Source organism: Onychostoma macrolepis, chromosome 17, assembly GCF_012432095.1.
Source record: "Onychostoma macrolepis isolate SWU-2019 chromosome 17, ASM1243209v1, whole genome shotgun sequence".
NCBI classification, from domain to species: Eukaryota; Metazoa; Chordata; class Actinopteri; order Cypriniformes; family Cyprinidae; genus Onychostoma; species Onychostoma macrolepis.
Genome location: NC_081171.1, coordinates 29305027 through 29323999, shown reverse-complemented (window position 1 = coordinate 29323999; position 18973 = coordinate 29305027). Strand labels below are relative to the sequence as shown.

At 38.7% G+C, this 18973-nt stretch overlaps 2 protein-coding genes across 12 annotated transcripts in view; both read right to left on the bottom strand.

Annotated features, from left to right (window-relative positions):
- Positions 1–231: 231 nt before the first annotated feature.
- On the bottom strand, positions 232–12518 carry exd2 (exonuclease 3'-5' domain containing 2). Of its 3 annotated transcripts, XM_058749784.1 has the most exons (10): positions 12379–12455; positions 11502–11547; positions 10312–10689; positions 9975–10231; positions 8608–8734; positions 7598–7896; positions 7293–7399; positions 5345–5480; positions 4881–5246; positions 232–1519 (listed from the first exon to the last, which is right to left on the bottom strand). In XM_058749784.1, the coding sequence occupies exons 3-10, from the start codon at positions 10657–10659 to the stop codon at positions 1303–1305; spliced, it is 1857 nt and encodes a 618-aa protein (XP_058605767.1). In that variant the 5' UTR covers positions 10660–10689; positions 11502–11547; positions 12379–12455; the 3' UTR covers positions 232–1302. The 3 variants fall into 3 exon arrangements, with proteins under 3 accessions (XP_058605767.1, XP_058605766.1, XP_058605768.1); XM_058749783.1 differs by lacking the exon at positions 11502–11547 and having other exon boundaries at positions 12379–12518; XM_058749785.1 differs by lacking the exon at positions 11502–11547 and having other exon boundaries at positions 10327–10689; positions 12379–12518.
- Positions 12519–13564: 1046 nt separating this feature from the next.
- Positions 13565–18973, bottom strand: part of numb (NUMB endocytic adaptor protein) — a 60422-nt gene continuing 55013 nt past the window's right edge. For all 9 annotated transcript variants that reach the window (XM_058748525.1, XM_058748524.1, XM_058748530.1 and 6 more), the window contains one exon: positions 13565–16091. In XM_058748525.1, the coding sequence (XP_058604508.1) occupies positions 15304–16091 (788 nt within the window). In that variant the 3' untranslated portion in view covers positions 13565–15303. The remainder of the gene's footprint in view (positions 16092–18973) is intronic.

Sequence of the window (18973 nt, the reverse complement as noted above, 5' to 3'; positions counted from 1 at the left end):
CCACTAATGTTAACCCCCACTTTTAGACCCTTTTTCCCTTTCTTTTTTACAATTCTATAGATTATTTATTAAATCTTGATTTTCTAAGTAATAAACAGTAAAACTGCATGAGTGTTGGACTGTTTTATGAACTGCTATACTTCAGGATGTGAAAAAGTAGTATATTATACAGCATCTACAAGGTAAAAAAAAAAAGAACAGAACCTCCAGACAACTCATCCAGTCTTAACATGAAATTTAATTTTTTTTATTGACATTAAGGAAACATACAAGCTTTTAATAGGTTACATCTGGACAAATGTAAATAAAAAGGAAAGCTTTAGTGTTTCTTAAGTTAAATTACGTTAGGCTCAGACTTCAGTGTCCTTGATTTGGCCATTTATATTTGTTTCCATCCAATGGAGCTCAATCTCTCAGGCTGAAACTGCAAATACAACACAAACTAGCACTACAAAATCTTGATCGATGCAAGAATGAATTTCATCCACCATTTTAGCTGGTCTTCAGTGTGTCAGGGGTATATATACACACACCAAAAGATGTTATGCTGGTGTGTTTTGGAGGTGTCCTGACTCTAAGAATGATCATTCATTGTACAGACATCATGTGCTGAGCAGTGCTCAATTTGGTCCAGACTTACAAAGATAAATTAAGTTTTCCTCAACCCCCCCGCCCCCCCAAAAAAGCCTGAAATTAAATCAAAACGATAGAGCTCCATTATAAGTAAAAATGACCATTTTGTTTAGCCTCAAAAGACAAACTGATTTAACACAAACACATTTAATATGGCCTCAAACCTGCAAGAATTGTAAGCTATGAATCTTTTATTCAATTCATGATTAAGAATTAAGAAGAGCAGGTTTGGGCTGGTTAAAACACAGTAGATTCTACTTTTCACAGGGAAATGAGAATGCTTTTCAACATTTTAAACATTAAAAAGTGTGCACATTACGCTTTTTTGTTATTTTACCTATCACCATTTCTGTTCTTGCACTATCCTTGAGTTTAACGCTCTGCTGTTCACCACAGTGGCTTTCGATCCCCAAAGAAACAAGCCTATCTCTTACCCAATCTCCATCTGGTCCCTTAGGGCCCAGTCAAACTGGGGCCACAGTCTAGTCTTAGGTTGTTGTTTTTTTTCTCATTTGGAAGTCAACACCGGAGCTTACCTGTAGCCAAGGCGGGTCAGTCTCTGGTACACACTCAAACGACATAGGACGAGGAGTGTTGCACACGCAGTGGAAACCTTCCTATCTCAGCAGTTGTTGCACAAAGTCTCTTTTTGTTTGTGTGGTGAGGAGCTCAGTTGAGCTGGATTTGCAGGTCCTCACCGTACTTGCGGAGATATTTGTCATGGTTGTGGCTGACGGACCAGAGAGGGGGCAAATGGCGGGGCTGCATGCTGGTCAGAAAGTGTTGTCGCCAGCAGCGCTCCAAGTCCATCAGGCCCCGCAGACCGTGCTCGGCATACACCTGCACTACCTTCAGTCCATGTGGCACATAACTCTCGTTAAAGATCCTGCAAAGGTAAAAGACATCGAATTTCACAACCTAACAACTCAGAACTGCATCTTCACACCCTGTATGTATGTAAACATGACTGGTTTTGTGCTCCAGGCTCACATATAAGTAGCACAGGTATATTTGTAGCAATAGCCAACAATACATTGTATGGGTCAAAATTATCGATTTTTCTTTTATGCCAAAAATCATTAGGATATCAAGTAAAGATCGTGTTCCATGAAGATATTTTTTAAATTTCCTACCATAAAGATCTCAAAACTTAATTTTTGATTAGTAATATGCATTTCTAAGAACTTCATTAGGACAACTTAGCCTGTCAAGTTATGGGTACTACTCGTGTTTCGTCTCCTCTGCGTCACCCTAGCGCCATTTTGGAGAGTATCCACTGAACGCAATGGCGCAGCTCTCCAAAATGGCGCTAGGGTGACACGGAGGAGACACATTGTTGAATAAAATCATTATTTTTGTTTTCTTTGCGTACAAAAAGTTATCTCGTAGCTTTATAAAATTACGGTTGAACCCCTGATGTCACATGGATTATTTTACTGATCTCCTTGCTGTTTCTGGATGTTGATTGTGTTAATTACATTGCTGTCTATGGGAGGGTCAGAGAGCTTTCAGAATCCATAAAAAATATCTTAAAAGACAAACAAAGCTTTTACGGTTTTGGAGTGATTAATGACAAAATTTTCATTTTGGGGGTGGAGTAACCCTTTAAAGAACAACACATCATGATCTAAAGAAATTCAAGAACAGATGAGAAACAAAATAACTGACATGTAACAGTCTGGAAAGGGTTATAAAGCCATTTTTAAGGCTTTGGGACTCCAGCAAACCATGGTCAGAGCCATTATCCACAAATGGAGAAAACTTGGAACAGTGGTGAACCTTCCCAGGAGTGGCTGGCTTACCAAAATTACTCCAAGAGCACAAAGATGACTCATCCAGGAGGTCATAAAGAACCCAGAACAACATCTAAAGAACTGCAGGCATCACTTGCCTCAATTAAGGTCAGTGTTCATGATTCAACAATAAGAAAGAGACTGGGCAAAAACAGCATCCATGGGAGAGTTCCAAGGCAAAAGCCATTGCTGACCAACAAGAACACAAAGGCTCGTCTCACATTTGCCAAAAAATATCTTGATTATCCCCAAGACTTTTGGGCAAATGTTCTGTGGACTGATGAGACAAAAGTTGAACTTTTTGGAAGGTGTGTGTCGCGTTACATCTGGCGTAAAACCAACACAGCATTTCATAAAAAGAACATCATACCAGCAGTCAAACATGGTGGTGGTAGTGTGATGGTCTGGGGCTGCTTTGCAGCTTCAGAACCTGGATGACTTGCCATAATTGATGGAGCCATGAATTCTGCTCTCTATCAGAAAATCCTGAAGGAGAATGTCCGCCTGTCAGTTTGTGACCTCAAGCTCAAGTGCACTTGGGTTCTGCAGCAGGACAATGATCCAAAACACAGCAGCAAGTCCACTTCTGAATGGCTCAAGAAAAACTAAATTAAGGTTTTGGAGTGGCCAAATCAAAGTCTGGACTTAAATCCGATTGAGATGCTGTGGCATGACCTTAAACAGTCCATTCATGCTCGAAAACCCTCCAATGTGGCTGAATTAAAACAATTCTGCAAAGAAGAGTGGGCCTAAACTCCTCCACAGCGATGTGAAAGACTCATTGTCAGTTATCGCAAACGCTTGATTGCAGTTGTTGCTGCAAAGGGTGGCACAACCAGTTATTAGATTTAGGGGGCAATTCCTTTTTCACACAGGGCCATGTGGGTTTGGACAGCTTTTTTCCCTTAATAAATGAAATCATCATTTCAAAATTGCATTTTGTATTTACTCGGGTTATCTTTGTGTAACATTAAAATTAGTTTGATGATCTGAATCATTCAAGTGTGACATATGTGAAAAAAAAAAAAAAACAGGAGGGTGTAAAAACTTTTTCACACCACTGTATTCAAATAACAAATCAATAAAAATGATAATGATCTTATTTTATAGTACAACTGTGAAAATGTCAGGAGCTGCATACGAGTAAAAGAACGCTGCTGCGCTTCTCTCTGAAACAGCACAGATATTTAAAATCGCAGCCTTAGTGATTTGATAAATCACCATGATCGTGATTGATTTTATTTCAGTAAGATGTTCTGCCCCACAAATACATATAGAATGCACTTCTCAAACTAATAGAAAAAAAATTAAATAATTTGTCTTCCATGTTTTAATTCTAAAAGTAAAATGGTTACATTTTAATTTGATTACAATTTTAAAAGGCAAGTTAAATAGTTGTTTCTTCCCTTCACTTGATTACCACAATTTTTCAGAACAATTAAACAATTTCTGAAAATAAAACATTTCATAGAGCCCCATTATTGTAAAAATTGTAACGTTTTATGAATTCTGTTGATTAGACATGCTTTTTAATTATTAAAATTTAAATGAAACCATTAATCATATGGAATACAGAAATCTTAACTGAAAACAAAGAATTTGGGGAAAAACTAAATCAAATTTGGGAAAATATAAAACCGATTTCATATGGCCTTAAAGTTTAACAAGAAAATTTCATTTTTAAGTTTCAATTGTGACACTACAATACTACACCACTCACATTTTCTTCAAGAAATATGAATTTCTAGTTCCAGTTAGTATATAATTAATGTTAAGAGAAACATGTGAGAAAGTTATGAACACTTTATGCTGTTCATGGTGCTTTGTTCTCAAGTAATAAATTAAACCAGATGTAGTAAAGTTATTTGGTTGTTTCTTGATATTTCAGTCAAACTTATTTTACATATTACTACTCATTTTTGTTGCTGGTGAAGTGTGTCCAAACTGCTGACATGTTTAGCTGTTATGGCTTATCGATCACCATTTCAGTCATTCTGAATGAATCAGTTGAATGATTCAATGACTCATTCATTGAGACAGTAACCTGCTGCCACCTACTGGTAGTTTTCGTTTTCATTTCAAAATTAATTTTTATATTTCAATATATTTCAAATATTTAAAACACTTTGTTAATCTCATTATTTGCAGTTGTAATGCAAATACATCTAAATGCAATTTTAGGTGCTGCTTCTGTGACGCTTTTGCAGTGCAACAATGGATTTTGTTCATACTGATTTAATTTTGATTAACAGCCTACAGTGCCTCATTATTCTAATTAAAATTAATAATTAAATATGAGAATGTGACAAAAGATGATATTAGATAGCATAGATAAGTTTAGAAGAAAAAAAGTACTTTATAATAATTAGAATAATTTAAAATAGTTATAGTTTGGTTCACATTTCTGTCAGCCCCTTCCTGTCTCCACGGGTGGTTTTGGTCAAAATAAGCTACCTGGTTTCCAGCGCGGCCGCTCTCTGAAGCATCTCTTGCGTGACCTCCTGCTGTCCGTTGCAGAAGAAGCTCTGCATGACTGACAGGAGCTCCTCCTTCCTGGACTGGGGCATCCCGTCGCTGGCGCTAAGGAGAGCCCTAGCGGCCGATCGCACCCGCCGGCGGTCTGCGTCCTCCAGCAGCCGAATGCCCTCCTCGCAGCCCTGCGGAGCAGAGTGCTCCTCGGCCAGCCGCTGCTTCAGGACCCCGTCGTGCACATTTGAGGCCGCATGACAGGAAGTGCACAGCAGCAGGATGTCATGCGAGTTGTGGTCCTTCATCTCAGCCGGGAAGTGGCGCCTGTATTCGTGTGGGACAATGTTCTTCCTAAGATAGCATGGACAGACAGTAGTTGAGATGACTTAGTTTGGCAAGTCCCACTTTGCAAACAAACTCAAATAAATGGCAGGAAGCACGAGACACACCTGATGTAAGAGTCGGCTTTCCCGCACACCACGCAGACGTTCTCTTTGGCTGTGAGGTAGTAGTCTTTCTGGGAGTCTGGACGGCCTGACGGCTCAAACAGCAGCCGGACGACGAAGGGATCTTCGCTGACCAATTCTGAGATCATGAACAGATCATATTTTACTTGCAATTATTATATTTGATATTATTCAAAGTAGGGGTGTCGCAGTATACCGGTATTGATGATAATCGTGATATTCAAAGCATGAAATATCGCCATTGTGTTAATTTAGATATATCCGCAGATAATATTAATTTCCACTGACGAGGGGCACGATTGCTTTCTAATTACTGATAGATTTCAGCTGGAGTCTTGGCTTTCCATGCATTTTTGCGCCTCCCTTTCTTTACGTGTTCAATACTTTTTCCCTGTGTCATTCCGTTTTATTACGTATAACTTAATTTCTGAACTTATTTGTTTTCTTTTCTTTGTATGTATGGATTGCTTGGGTTGTTACTGACATCTGGTGAACATTTCAAGTCAACAGTGCCTTTAGAAATATATTTACTGCTGTAAGTAAAATAAGTACTTATTTTTGTATTTGCAACCAAGTCATGGTCAATACGGCCTGTGCGTAGCACTTTATTTCTTTGTTCAAATCTATTGCACGATTAAAACTGATCTGTAAAAACTGAGTGATCACATTGCTACATTAAACTCTGTAAAATGTAAAGTTGGTCGCAGTGCCATGCACTCAATGCCTCATCTGGGGCCGTTCTAGACGCACATTAAAACTGAATTAGCAGCGTGCTTACTGCAAGCCTTCATTGGCGCCAGCGCAACTATGTTAAAGAGTTTAAAATAGGGGTACGCAAGTGAACAGATTAAAGTATCAGTTTTGATGTCAGTATTTTCACACTTGTTATTTCATAGAGCTTCAAAGACAGAGAATGCCAGAGTCTTGTGCCCTGTGTTTATCAGTATCCTTATGCTCGTTGGGTAAACTTTATTTAGGTGGATTTGCCAGAGAAAACCTACAGTTTCTCTTACAATTGTATTGGTGGTTATTTATTTTCTGTTAATATAGTCATTCACTCATTTTGTCTTGGTGAGTAAGCAAACGGAAAGGTTGTTCTTGACCAGTGTGAAAGTCTGACAATTATATGCAAATAATCGCAGATGGTGGAAGTGTAAAGATGGCTGTATACTCACTCAACTAGTATGTTTCATCCCCGACACAAAGTTTACATGGCAGGACATTTGGCACAACAATGGCACTTCGACACTTCAATGAAAGTTTAAACAACTTTCTCCTCTATTTTTATTATGTAGTAACCTTATAAAACTAGAAAGCATATCAAACTAAAACAAAATTGTAGGATTTATAAACCCTGAACAATACAGAAAGACATAACCCACTTAAAGACAGTTTTTGCACTGTAATGAAGTGTTAATTTAATATCAGTATCACTAATGTACCGTTATAGTTTCTTAATATTTAATTCAATTTTATTATTATATTGTAGAGTTGTTTTTTTTCATTTTTATTTTAAATTTATATTAAGGCTTTTGTTTTAATTCATTCATATTTTAATTTTGTTGTGCTTTGTCATTTTTTTTTTTAGGTCTATTCAGTGTTTATTATTTCAGTTTTTTAGTAAATCAAGTTAAACTAAAATCTTAGATGTTACCTTGGCAATTAGCTGAAAAAAAAAAAGTTTATATTTTATTTCAGTTAATGAAAACTAACTTTTTAACTTTAACATTAAATATGTGAACCCTGGTAATGATTTTTTTGGGGTCCTCGCCCCCTTCAGTATTATATTATTGTAAATATAAAAGGCGTTACTGCTATCATGAGCAAACTGCATCATGAGCTTAAAGTAAACGGCTTTGTAACATTCACACGTGCACTGCACAACAAGATGAAAAATGCATTTGGTCAGCAATAAGAAGTCATTGTGTACCTCCTATACCCTTCTCCAGGTACCATTTTGCTTTCTTCTTGTCACATGTGCAGAGCGGCTGGCCATCGGGAGCATGAAGGAAACAGTTATCATAAAGGGGTGATTTCCTGAATCAAGACAAACAGCACAGTAGTCACATAAAGGAGTTCAGATCCGAATATCCAAAGCATGTCAAATTTTAATACTTTGTGCAAGAGATTTCTTGAAAGCTTAGTCATGTATTTTATTATCTTTAATCAGATATATTTTCATTGTGACTAATACGACAGCTAATTACAGGAGAGGGCAAACACCTTCTTCATTACCTGGCCGAGTAACCAACTCCCAGTGGTTTGCGTTTGTTCCGCCGCGGGTCTGGAACTTGCTGGTCTCCAGACTCGGGACTCTCCACGGTGGACTTCCGGCTTCTCCTTCTCCTCTCCCCCTCTTCCCCCTCTCCGTTATAGCGCGCCCTGAAGGGCACGTCCACCAGCCCCTGGCAGCATGATGCCAGCTGGACAAACGTGCTTTCACCCTCAGCGGGGAGCCGGGGCTCTGTGTTCATCCCCAGCAGGTGAAAAAACAGGGCAACAGAGATCTGGGCATCATGTGCTGCATAGGCCATCTGGTGGATACAGTATGACAGAGTTTAGTGTACGGACACCACGATGACAACAGTTTCACTACACAGAGTCTATTCCAGCTGGGTATTACAGAATATTTCTAAGGCATTATTGACAATATGAAATTCAAATCAACAGTGAATATCACAATGACTTTGTTGTGCAATTATTAAAAGCACCAAGATTTAACTGCATGCCTTATTTTTAACTAGATTCATTATGCATTTTACTTTTTAAAACTACCTAACAGGAACAACTGTTTGGTTGGAGAACATATTGAAAAATGAAGGCTTATTAGTCATTTTTAACTATTTAATTTTGTTTTTTTTAATAATAATAATAATAAAAATGGTTTCCTCAATTAGAGTGGTTCAAAACTCACCTAACTTTTTTTAGATATGCAATCTGAATGAAAAAAAAAAATAATCATTTGATGAATCTAAGTGGTCAAAAGTGTTTGATTTTTTGGCCAAATGAATGGGAAAGGCCTTAACACAGGGCAATACTGTATTGGTCATACAATGCATAAATAACCTAAAATCCTAAATCAATTGCATAACTTTGTTATTACTACTCCAGTAAGCTATAACTTTAAACAACAACAAAAAGTTAAACTCTTGGTGTTCCCTGTCATAAATGAGCCAAGCTGTGACTCTTTTTGAATGCAGTCAAATGGAAAGATACTGCTGTAAACCAGAGGATCTCCTCCTCACCTGTTCTTGGGTCAACACATCCGCCTCCCAGTCACTGCAGCGCAGCTCCAGCGATTTGTCCAGCGTGACGTTCAGCAGATCTGCAGCCAGAGACTTCAGACTCAAGCCGTTATTCAGCACCGCTTGCCTTCAACACAATCCAGAGCACCTGGATCACCTCAGGTCACTCCACAAGTGCTTTAAAGTCTTACTGAGATTTGAATTTATGACATTTAGAGACACCTGGTAGCAACTATAATTGCCTACCTTATTTACTTGAACAAATTCAGAACTGATTACACTAATGACAGTGTTATTGAACTGAATTGAGCAGAATATTAACACTATTCTTCTGTAGAGCTGCTTTTCAGATGAAACTGAATTAGTTATACAATTCCTGAATTATACAGAATTTACATTTATTTTCCTTTAATGTGAGCTTTTCTGAAACAATCTATATTGCATGTAAATGTGCCTGGATCATTTATTCATAGTAGGGTTGCATGATTTAGTGAAAAAAAAATAATCTAACTGCAATTTTTCTGATAAAATTGTGATTGCAACAATGCATTTTTTTCATAATTATAATAATAAATAAAATAAAGAAATTATATATTCATATAAAAAATATGTTTCACTGCAAATAAAAAAAGTATTCAATAATAATAATAATAATAATAATAATAATTTAGGAAATCACCAGGAGATGCTTGCATGTAAATGAACAGAGTGCTGTGCTTCACTTAAACAACATTAAAATTATAGTCTTCATGATTTCAAAATTGCACTCAGCAATGCTGGGTTTTAGAGCTGCACGGTTCTTGATAAATTGAGAATCACAATTTTTTTTTTATCATGATTCTGAACAAAACAAAATAATGTGTGACAATATTAATTACTGCAGTCGAATGAATTAAACATTTTGGTATATAATATGTATTTAAAATATAACAGACAATATTTAATAAAAATTTGATATTAAAATAATGAAAAAGTGGTTTGAACGAATGATTCAATGACTCACTAAATCATTTGTTTCATTACTGGATGAATCAGCGTTTTTGAACAAATCTCTTGAATGAATGATTCAATGACAAACATTATTTGAAGCGCCTGTTTTCAAAAGATGACTTGCTCTATTTTGATCCCAGTATTTCTGTGACTGTAAGACAGAAATAATACTATGTAGTTGATCTGAATGCTCCGTTATGACTTTTGCAAAGGTTTAATAGACACGGGTGAATCGTTGTCATTTAGAAATTAGATCGCGATCTTTTAACAATTAATAGTGCAGCTCTACTGGGTTTATTTCGATAAGCTGTGCAGCTCTAACAAATAGCAACATTTAAAAATTGACTATGAAGTCTTGGATCAAACTGGGGCATTACCTCTGCCTGAGGGCCAGGTAACGCAGGTCCACGCTGCAACTCAGAGTCAGACCATGATCATGAGTCAGCCGTTTCCCATCCTCATAACATCCCACCCCGACCTTCAGCACACGGGGGTCAGAGAGGACCCTGACGAGACCCTCAGGGAGAGGAAGCTGTGCATCACGAAACGCCAGCAGTCTGACCAGCATGCAGCGGCCGGAGAACGTGGCCAGCTGGAGTAAAGAAACCGCAGAGGCCTTGCCTTTGACAGACACCTGTGAAAGCAGACAACATCGTCTAGTGCTGCCGCTACGCATGCAATGTTTGACTGAGCCACACACAGAACCATGCTTACACGCATGCTTTTTACCCATTCACAGTCCAATCCCAGAACCGGATAGATGGACAGTTCCTTCTGGAAACCAGGCCAGAGCGTCTCCCACTCTTCAGGCGAGCTGACGATCACGGGCGGCACCTCTAACAGCGAATGCGCACGCAGAAGCTTCTGGGCTTGCGGCTCTTGCCTTGCCGGCTGTGAGGCCGTGACGTCCGCTTCGAGCTGGGCTTGAACGGGCTCAGCTGAAGCGTCGCCCTTGAGGGCCTTTCTCTTCCGCGTGCGGATGCTGCGCCACAGGAACAGGCCGCCGAGAGTGGCTCCTAACATCGTGGCCAGAGCCGCGGTGAACGTACTCTGCTTGGACATCGCTGCAGCTGCACCAACTCCACGCTGAAACTGAAAATTAATACGCATTATTAAATGCTCACCGTGGTTTATTTGATAAAAATACAGTCATTTGTGAACTATTACTGCCATTTTAAATAGCCGTTTACTGTATATTTTAAAATGTAATTTATTCCTGGTGACAAAGCTGTATTTTCAGCATCATTACTCCAGTCTTCAGCATCACATGATCTTCAGAAATCACTCTACTATGCTGTTTTGCTGCTCAAGAAACATTTCTGATTATCATCAACGTTGAAAACAGTTGTGCTGCTTCATGTATCTGCAGAAACTGATACATTTTTTTTTCCCAGGATTCCTTGACGAATAGAAAGTTTTAAAAAAAAACAGCATTTGTTGGAAATAGAAATCTCCCATAACATCATAAGTGTGCTCACTGTCACTTTTGATCAATTTAATGTGTCCTTGCTGAATTAAAGTATTAATTAATTTAAAACATTTTTTAAATAAATAATATTTATCCCAAACTTATTTACTAGTGTATCACAGTTTCTACAAAAATATGAAGCAGATAATAATCAGGAATGTTTCTTGAGCAGCAAATCAGCATATTAAAATGATTTCTGAAGATCATGTGACACTGAAGACTGGAGTAATATGTGCTGGTGATAACTGTCCCTTACATTGATGTCCATTTAACCTTTATAGGAGTAATTGTCTAATCTTATTAAATGCATGCACCATCTTATAGAACCATCTTATCTTACATTTCATCAAACTCGATTAGATTATTAAAACAATACAGAGATGCTAAAATGAAATCGGTATGAACTGGATTGATTCAGTAATGAAACGCTACTTGCTTGGAGATGTGAAAGCTCTGCTGTGGAACTGCTATCACTTGCGAAACTGAGCAAAAACAGACAAAATGTTGCATCTAAAATTTAATTTCACTCAATATTAACTTCTTGTGATACTCGTTTTATACCTCAAATCAATAAACATTCACAATTGTGCTGATATTCAGAGAAAGCATCACTCTTGCTCGTGTCTAAATCATAAATATAAAAATAAATAAATAAATCTTGAATTTTGGTGGCATTTTTTCTTCAAGCCTCGTTTGTATCATTTGATGCTGAAAATGGTGTGAAAAAATGTCTGAATATGGGCCAATGAATGACTTCTCAGTCTACCATGATTTACTACAGAAAAACCACACTGAAATCCAGAATTTGTCATTCTACATCCTTTTTTTGGTTGTTAACAGTACTTGGTAACACAAAGTTACAGCAGCTTTATTGTAATGACCGTGACATTGTGGCAGAAACCAAAACTGAGGTGATGAACATAAACTGACGACGCTTCTGTTGTTTCGAGTAAAAACCAACAGTAAGCTTTATTCAAACATAACTATAACTAAAGACCTGCCGTGATGTATTTCCCAAAGTATTGTGTTGACACACTCTTCAGAAATCTACTGTGCTTTCGTGAACACATTTTTACGACCACTATTTAAAAACAGATACAACTGAAACAACATCATTCTGAAGAAGAGTTCGTGGTGAGTTCAGAAATAAATCAACATCTAATTAGACCACTCAACCACTTTAATCGCAGTGTGTTTGTGTTTATGTCAGAGATGCAGCACTTCATTCTGACGGACTGTTAGGACTCGCACATCTAAATGAATCCCTGTCTAACATGTCATTCTCGTGTGAGTGTTGCTGCAGATATACGCACCTGGAAACTCAATAGATGTCAGAGTAACGAGTGAACACTACTGTAGACACTCTCACGCACGCTTATGATGAACAGCTGCAGCGCGTCTTCTTCTGCGGGTTTATTTAATCGGCGCTCGCAGGAAACATTCGCGCCACAGCGACGCCTCTGCCGGAAGCGCGCCACTACGCCAAGACGTTTTATAAACACCGTTATTATTTTGCATTTTGTAGAAAATTAAGCACGGTGATCATTACTGTAACGCTTCTAGATGTTGTACACATTAGGTGTGAAACTTGCCTCAAAAGAGGTTTCATAAAAGAGCATTTGGTGTGAATGTTTTGTTTTATTTGAATGAAACATTGAAGTATTTCATGTTCCACAAAACCAGTCATAAGAGTCAATATTCGAAACGAATCTGAAAGCTGAATAAATGAACTTTCCATTGATGTATGGTTTGTTAGGATCGGACAATATTTGGCAGAGATACAGCTAGCTGAATATCTGGAATCTGAGGGTGCAAAAAAAAAATCGAAATATTGAGAAAATCGCCTTTAAAGTTGTCCAAATGAAGTTCTTAGCAATGCATATTACCAATCAAAAATTAAGTTTTGATATATTTACAGTAGGGAATTTTCTAAATATCTTCATGGAACATGATGTTTACTTAATATCCTAATGATTTTTGGCATAAAAGAAAAATTGATAATTTTGACCCATACAATGCATTGTTGGCTATTGCTGCAAATATACCTGTGCTGCTTATGACTGCTTTTGTGCTCCAGAGTCACATTTGTTTTCCAGAAACACAGATCATCAGTAAAACCAGGATTTCATACCAGGATTTTATATTTCCAGTTTTTCATTTTATTTTTAAAATGTGTATATAGTTATTATTGATGTTTATTTCCGTTTTAGTTACCTCAAGTAAAAAAAAAAATTATATATATATATATAAACTTAGAAAAACTAAAAATACACATTTTATGTTAATATTAAAATTATTTCAAGTATTCAATTTATTATTATTTTTTTAGTTAACGATAATAACCCTGATGCCAAGGAATACCGCCTGCTTTGAAACTAGATATTTGGACCAGCAACTTTTTAAAAAATTATTTTTTAATTAAAAACTGCTAAAAGTACCAGGTACCACACAGGCATGCCTGCCTCAGCAGTGCTGAACAATAATTATTATACACCTGAATAATGACACTGGAAAAAATTTAATAGTCATTAAACTGAAAATACACAACAGAAAACAGAATAATTATTATTCCAACTCATCATACTTGACCAATTATAGATAATTAATTCATTAAGTCCTCCCTTTACCCATTTCATATGCAGGTATATTGATATTGTAACAGTCCCTGTCCCAAATGATGCTGCCGTCCCTGTGCAAGTACAGGTGAAATACATTAAATCATACAATAGAATAATTCATAAACATTTTTCAAGGTGATGTTGTTCAACGGTGACACCTGTGGATAGTTTCAGAAGGCTGCAGCATCTCATTTGCCGCCTCCGAGCTCATTTGAGATCCTTGAGCACACAAGAGCTTGCAGTTCATGGGCCAAACATCTTACGACAATGTTTATTTAGTATCCTCAGTTGCAAAACAATCACAGACGTTAGATACAAGAGCACACAGAAAATCATGAATCCTGTATGTGGAACAGAAGCACACAGAACCGCTTTCCTCTACCACCAACGTTTTATTCAATCTTTTAGATTAAACTTTCCGTAAAGAATTGGAATAATACAATGCAATACTTACAAAATGGAATCAAAACCTAAAAACAGGACCAATCATCTTTACGTCTGATAAAACAAAAGGGTTGATGGGATTGCATGAAAAGCAGGGAAAAAACATTCACTGCAATCATCTGAGTTGAGTTGAAAACACAGGTAATTTCAAGACAGTGAACATCATAGCTCACTAACGCCACAATGTCACATCAACCGTAAGTGGCCAAATGATCGATTAGTACAGTGCTTGTGCTAAAATGAGTATCTTCTTATCGAAATAAAATAAAAGTGGATTGACAGTTGACACTGTCAATAGTGTTAACATTCATAAAAAAATTTGCTAAAAAATTATCATGATATGTAGGCAATAGAAATCAAAGTACTCGTACTATAGTACAAAAAATAAGGTTAAAATGACAGCACGAAAGACAGATAACATTGTCTGGGACCTGTGTGATTTAAAGATCCTCGAACCCAGTCTGGGTCCGTAGGGATTATCTATTTACAAAAGATGAACATCCAAACTATGCATGATGGCCAGAAGACTAAAATTGTATAGAGATGAGAAATGAAAACAGTCCCTTCACGCATATATATGTATATATATATATATGCTCTGTTCCTGTATGCACACAAAATAAGCCTGCACCTTTGGAAAGATTATTTACAGCTCTTCAGTTAAATTTCAAAGCTATTTAAAATATACTTAATGCATAAAAATAAAGATTTTGGCATTCTCTTGCTTCATCCTCTTCTGATTGCGAAGTTCTACAAGAACCTCGTGAACCCGGAAGGTCTGTGAAGTGCCTCGTCCTTCAGGTAGGGAGCAGTCATCCAGCCTGCTAGGGGGCGCTGTGAGAAGGGTTAGTCGGGGTAGAGGGAGTACTGAACAATACGGGGTCAACGTTAGAGCATCTAAAGATTTCTTTTAGCATCATCTTGTCACTCTAATTCATCTTGGACATAAATGCGCCATAAATGCCAGAAGTTGTACTCGCTTTGTTTCTGGGGGGCATCTTCATTAACCCCCTTGTCTCCATTTGTTCATGTTACAAGCAAAAACCAGACACAGACAAACAGACAAAGAAATCGAAAGACGGAGATATGCAGCTGAAGTGGTTTGCGGGGTCGAGGTCTCTCCATGAATGTCCATCGCATTGTCCTTCAGAGTCGCTTTGTGTGCACAGTGTGTCCTTAGAGTTGGATCTCAAACGTCTTGTGGAGCTCGGTGGAGAAGGGGTTTGTGGGTGATGGAGCGGTGCGTTGCTGCGAGCGGCTCTCCAGTGCGGCCCACTGGGCCTCGAAGGCATCGGCCTGTTGATGCGTTGCCACAGACTGCGCGGGTGACGACACTGCCGCCCAGCTATTAGCCCCATTAAATGTGGCATTGACTTTCGGTGGCTGCAGTGCTGTGGCGTTTGTCACCGGAGGTAGGAGCGGTTTGCCGAAGGGGCTGCACACCACCTGGGTGTCAAACTGGCCTGTTGGTGGTGTGGAGAAGGGAGAAGATTGGAGCTGCGCCTGGGGCACTTGAACAGGTACCGGGATGGGCTGAGTTTGCGTGGCAGAACCGAACACGTTGGCCACCATCTGCGAAGGTGTAATGCCAACCACCGGAAAGGCTGGTTGCACAAACGGGATTCCATTGGACACTGGGAAGGACGCCGGCGCCTGAGCGTGGAATGCCGGCTGTCGTGGAGGTACGGTAGGGACCGCAGATGGAGGGATGCCTGGCATGAAGGGTGCAGAAGGGCCGGGAGCCATAGGGGCGGGGCCGGGGGCAGGGAAGGGCTGCTGAGCGGGAGGCGTGTTGGTTCTCGTGATGGCAGCGGGTTGGTGGGCTCGCACAGACTTGGACACCTCCTCCAACCAGCGGTCGGCTTCCGATGGCGTACGTTTGTGAGAGGAGGCAGGTGTAGAAAGATTTGCATTGACAGTGGGTAGGGCTCCCGCTGCGGGTGCAGAATTTGGCCACTCGCTCCCTACAGGACACAAGAAGAAGAGTTTTTGGTAAGTATGCCATTTATTCTGGTAAACAGTTTAGAGCAGGGATCCTCAACTCTGGACCTCCAGATCCACTTTCCTGAAGAGCTTAGCTCCAACCTGGATTAAACACACCTACCTGCAACTTTGTAGTAATCCTGAAGACCTTGATTAGCTTGTTCAGGTGTGTTTGATTAGGGTTGGAGCTAAACTCTTCAGGAAAGTGGATCTCAAGGTTCAGAGTTGAGGCCCTTACTTAACACACCTGCTTGAGATCATCAGCTCGTTAGTTCAGTTCATGGATCTCTCTTCTAACGAGCTGATGATCTCAATCAGGTGTGTTAAGTACGGGAGACATGCAAAATGTGCAGAGCAGGGGGCCCCCAGGACTGGAAGTGAGAACCACTGGTTTAGAGCAGGGGTGTCCAAACTCGGTCCTGCAGAGTTTAGCTCCAACCCTAATCAAACACACCTGAACAAGCTCATCAAGCTCTTACTAGGCATTCTAGAAACTTCCAGGCAGGTGTGTTGACTCTGCAGGACAGTGGCCCTCCAAGACCGAGTTTGGACACCCCTGGTTAAGAGAGTCTCTCACTAGGGCTGGCACTCAGTTCCAAATTCGGAATTGAGAGCTGATTCTGAATTTTGAAATTGATTCTGCTCCGTGGAGCCTTATTCAATGCAACAACAGTTAATTTGCTATCCTAAAAAGTTAATCCATACATCATTTGTTCATACACAATGCGTTCTTATGCATTTTTAAATGTTGAACATGACAGTTTTTTAAGTTGCCAATGGTCAACAAATTCCATCTATCCCAGTGGTTCCCAATCCTAGTCCTGGATTATCCACAGCACTTTTTAGATGTGTCCCTCCTCCCCAAACACCCGAATCAGATTGTTAGCAAAGACTTAAAGTCCTCAAATGGGTGTATAGGATAAGAAAGACATAAAAATTGTGCAGTGTTGGTGGTTCTCCAGGACCAAGAATTTGTAACCAAAGGGTCCCCAACCCTGCACCAGGAGGGCTACTGTCCTGGAGAGTTTAGCTCCATCAAACACACCTGAACCAGTTAATCAAGGTGTTCAGGATTACTTGCAAACAACAGCCAGGTGTGCTGGAGCAGGTTTGGAACTGAGGTGCATTCCATTTTACCTAAAGTACCCTGCGAAGTGGACTTATTCTGCAGGAATGTAGCCCTTCAGGAGCAGGGTTGGCTAGCCTTGGTCTAGCACAGTGTTTTCCTGGTCCTAAAGGACCCAAACACTGCACGTTTTGTATGTCTTCTTAATAAAACACACCTCATTTAAAGCATCAGCTCATTAGTAGAAACTCAAAGATCTGAAACGAGTGTGTCAGACAAAGAAGACATTAAAGAGGACATCGTCTTGAAGCGGCACTCCGTAGACCGATCTGTGTTTGACATCAATACCGCGAGAGCAATTCGAAAGCATGCAGAGCCGTCTGATGTCATACATATTCAAGTCTAACATACCTATTAAACCTAATCAACCCTAATCAAACACACTTGAATGAGCTATTCAAGGTCTTTAGAATTACTAGGAACCTTAAAGATAAACATGTATAGTGATGAAAGACAAAATATTAAATGTCACAGATGTATATTTTACTAAGTAATCCACTATTTTGTAGAGGGGGGTCAAAATGACAATACAGAGTGAATTGGTAAATTGTTCACATTTTCAAAAACCAAATGTGGGTCATTTTACATACAGCTGATACTTTTTTTTTTTTTTTTTTTTTAAAGATGAATATCTAAAGATCAGATATTGTTGAAACTAGAAATTGTGTGATTTTCTATCAACACAATTGCATAGAACATAACTGTCTGAGTGCCATAAATATTATTTTTCTAAAGTTTACATGCCTGTAACTAAGTATTCATGATATTTTAATATCATTTTAGATTCTCATTCTAAATAAACTTTCCTTTTGAAATCTTATTTATAAGGCCCTATATGGTAGCCTGGTAATACCAAACTCTGCTACTTCGCTTTGCTTTGTAGACAGAGTCTGGAAGGGCATAATTGACAAGCGTTTACTTTCTCGTGGGAGAGCGCTTGTCTGAAGTTTAAAATCATTGGTGTACCCATAAGCCAATCACATAACGGGGGACACAATCACAATTATCGCCTTGCCGGTAGATAAGTGAAAATAGCTGTATTTTTTAGTGATATGCTATTTACACAGTGCAAATAGCTTTAGATTCTACTTATTCCATGTTAAAATAGCAGGATATTCTGCTAATCACTTATTGCAAATAGTGGCAATTATCTGCACCTCAGCATTGTAATTCATTATAAAACATTATGCAATAACTTATTGAGTGTAATTTTTAAAATTTCAAATTATTAAATGGATGCCACCTTATTGGGACAAGCCCTCCCTAGACCTACCCTAACCCTAATCATAACCCTAATAATCTGGGAGCTGGTTTGCTATATCAGACTGAGTATAGAAGCGAACTGAAATTGAGCGGAAGTACGAAGTCTGACGTAGTCAGCTACCTATATGGTTGACTCCATGTCCAAATTTTTTTATTTGACCAATGGTCAATAACCAAATGTAGGTATGTAGATTAAATGTGGATTAACTCAGTAAATCACATCAACATTTAATATTTTGGCTTTCACCACCATACATGTTTATCTTTCTTCAGAAAAAAATATTGACAAAATCAAAAATTTGAGCCAGGGACCTTTGGTTGAGTTGACAGGGAATGACCCTACAGCATAAATAGAATATGACCATGACTGTCTGCTTAGTTGCAAACTACAGTTAGCATCTAAAATGAAACAATTCTGATGCATGCTTACACTTGTAAAGTCACTGAAAAGCAGTTTTATGCAACAGCTGCTCA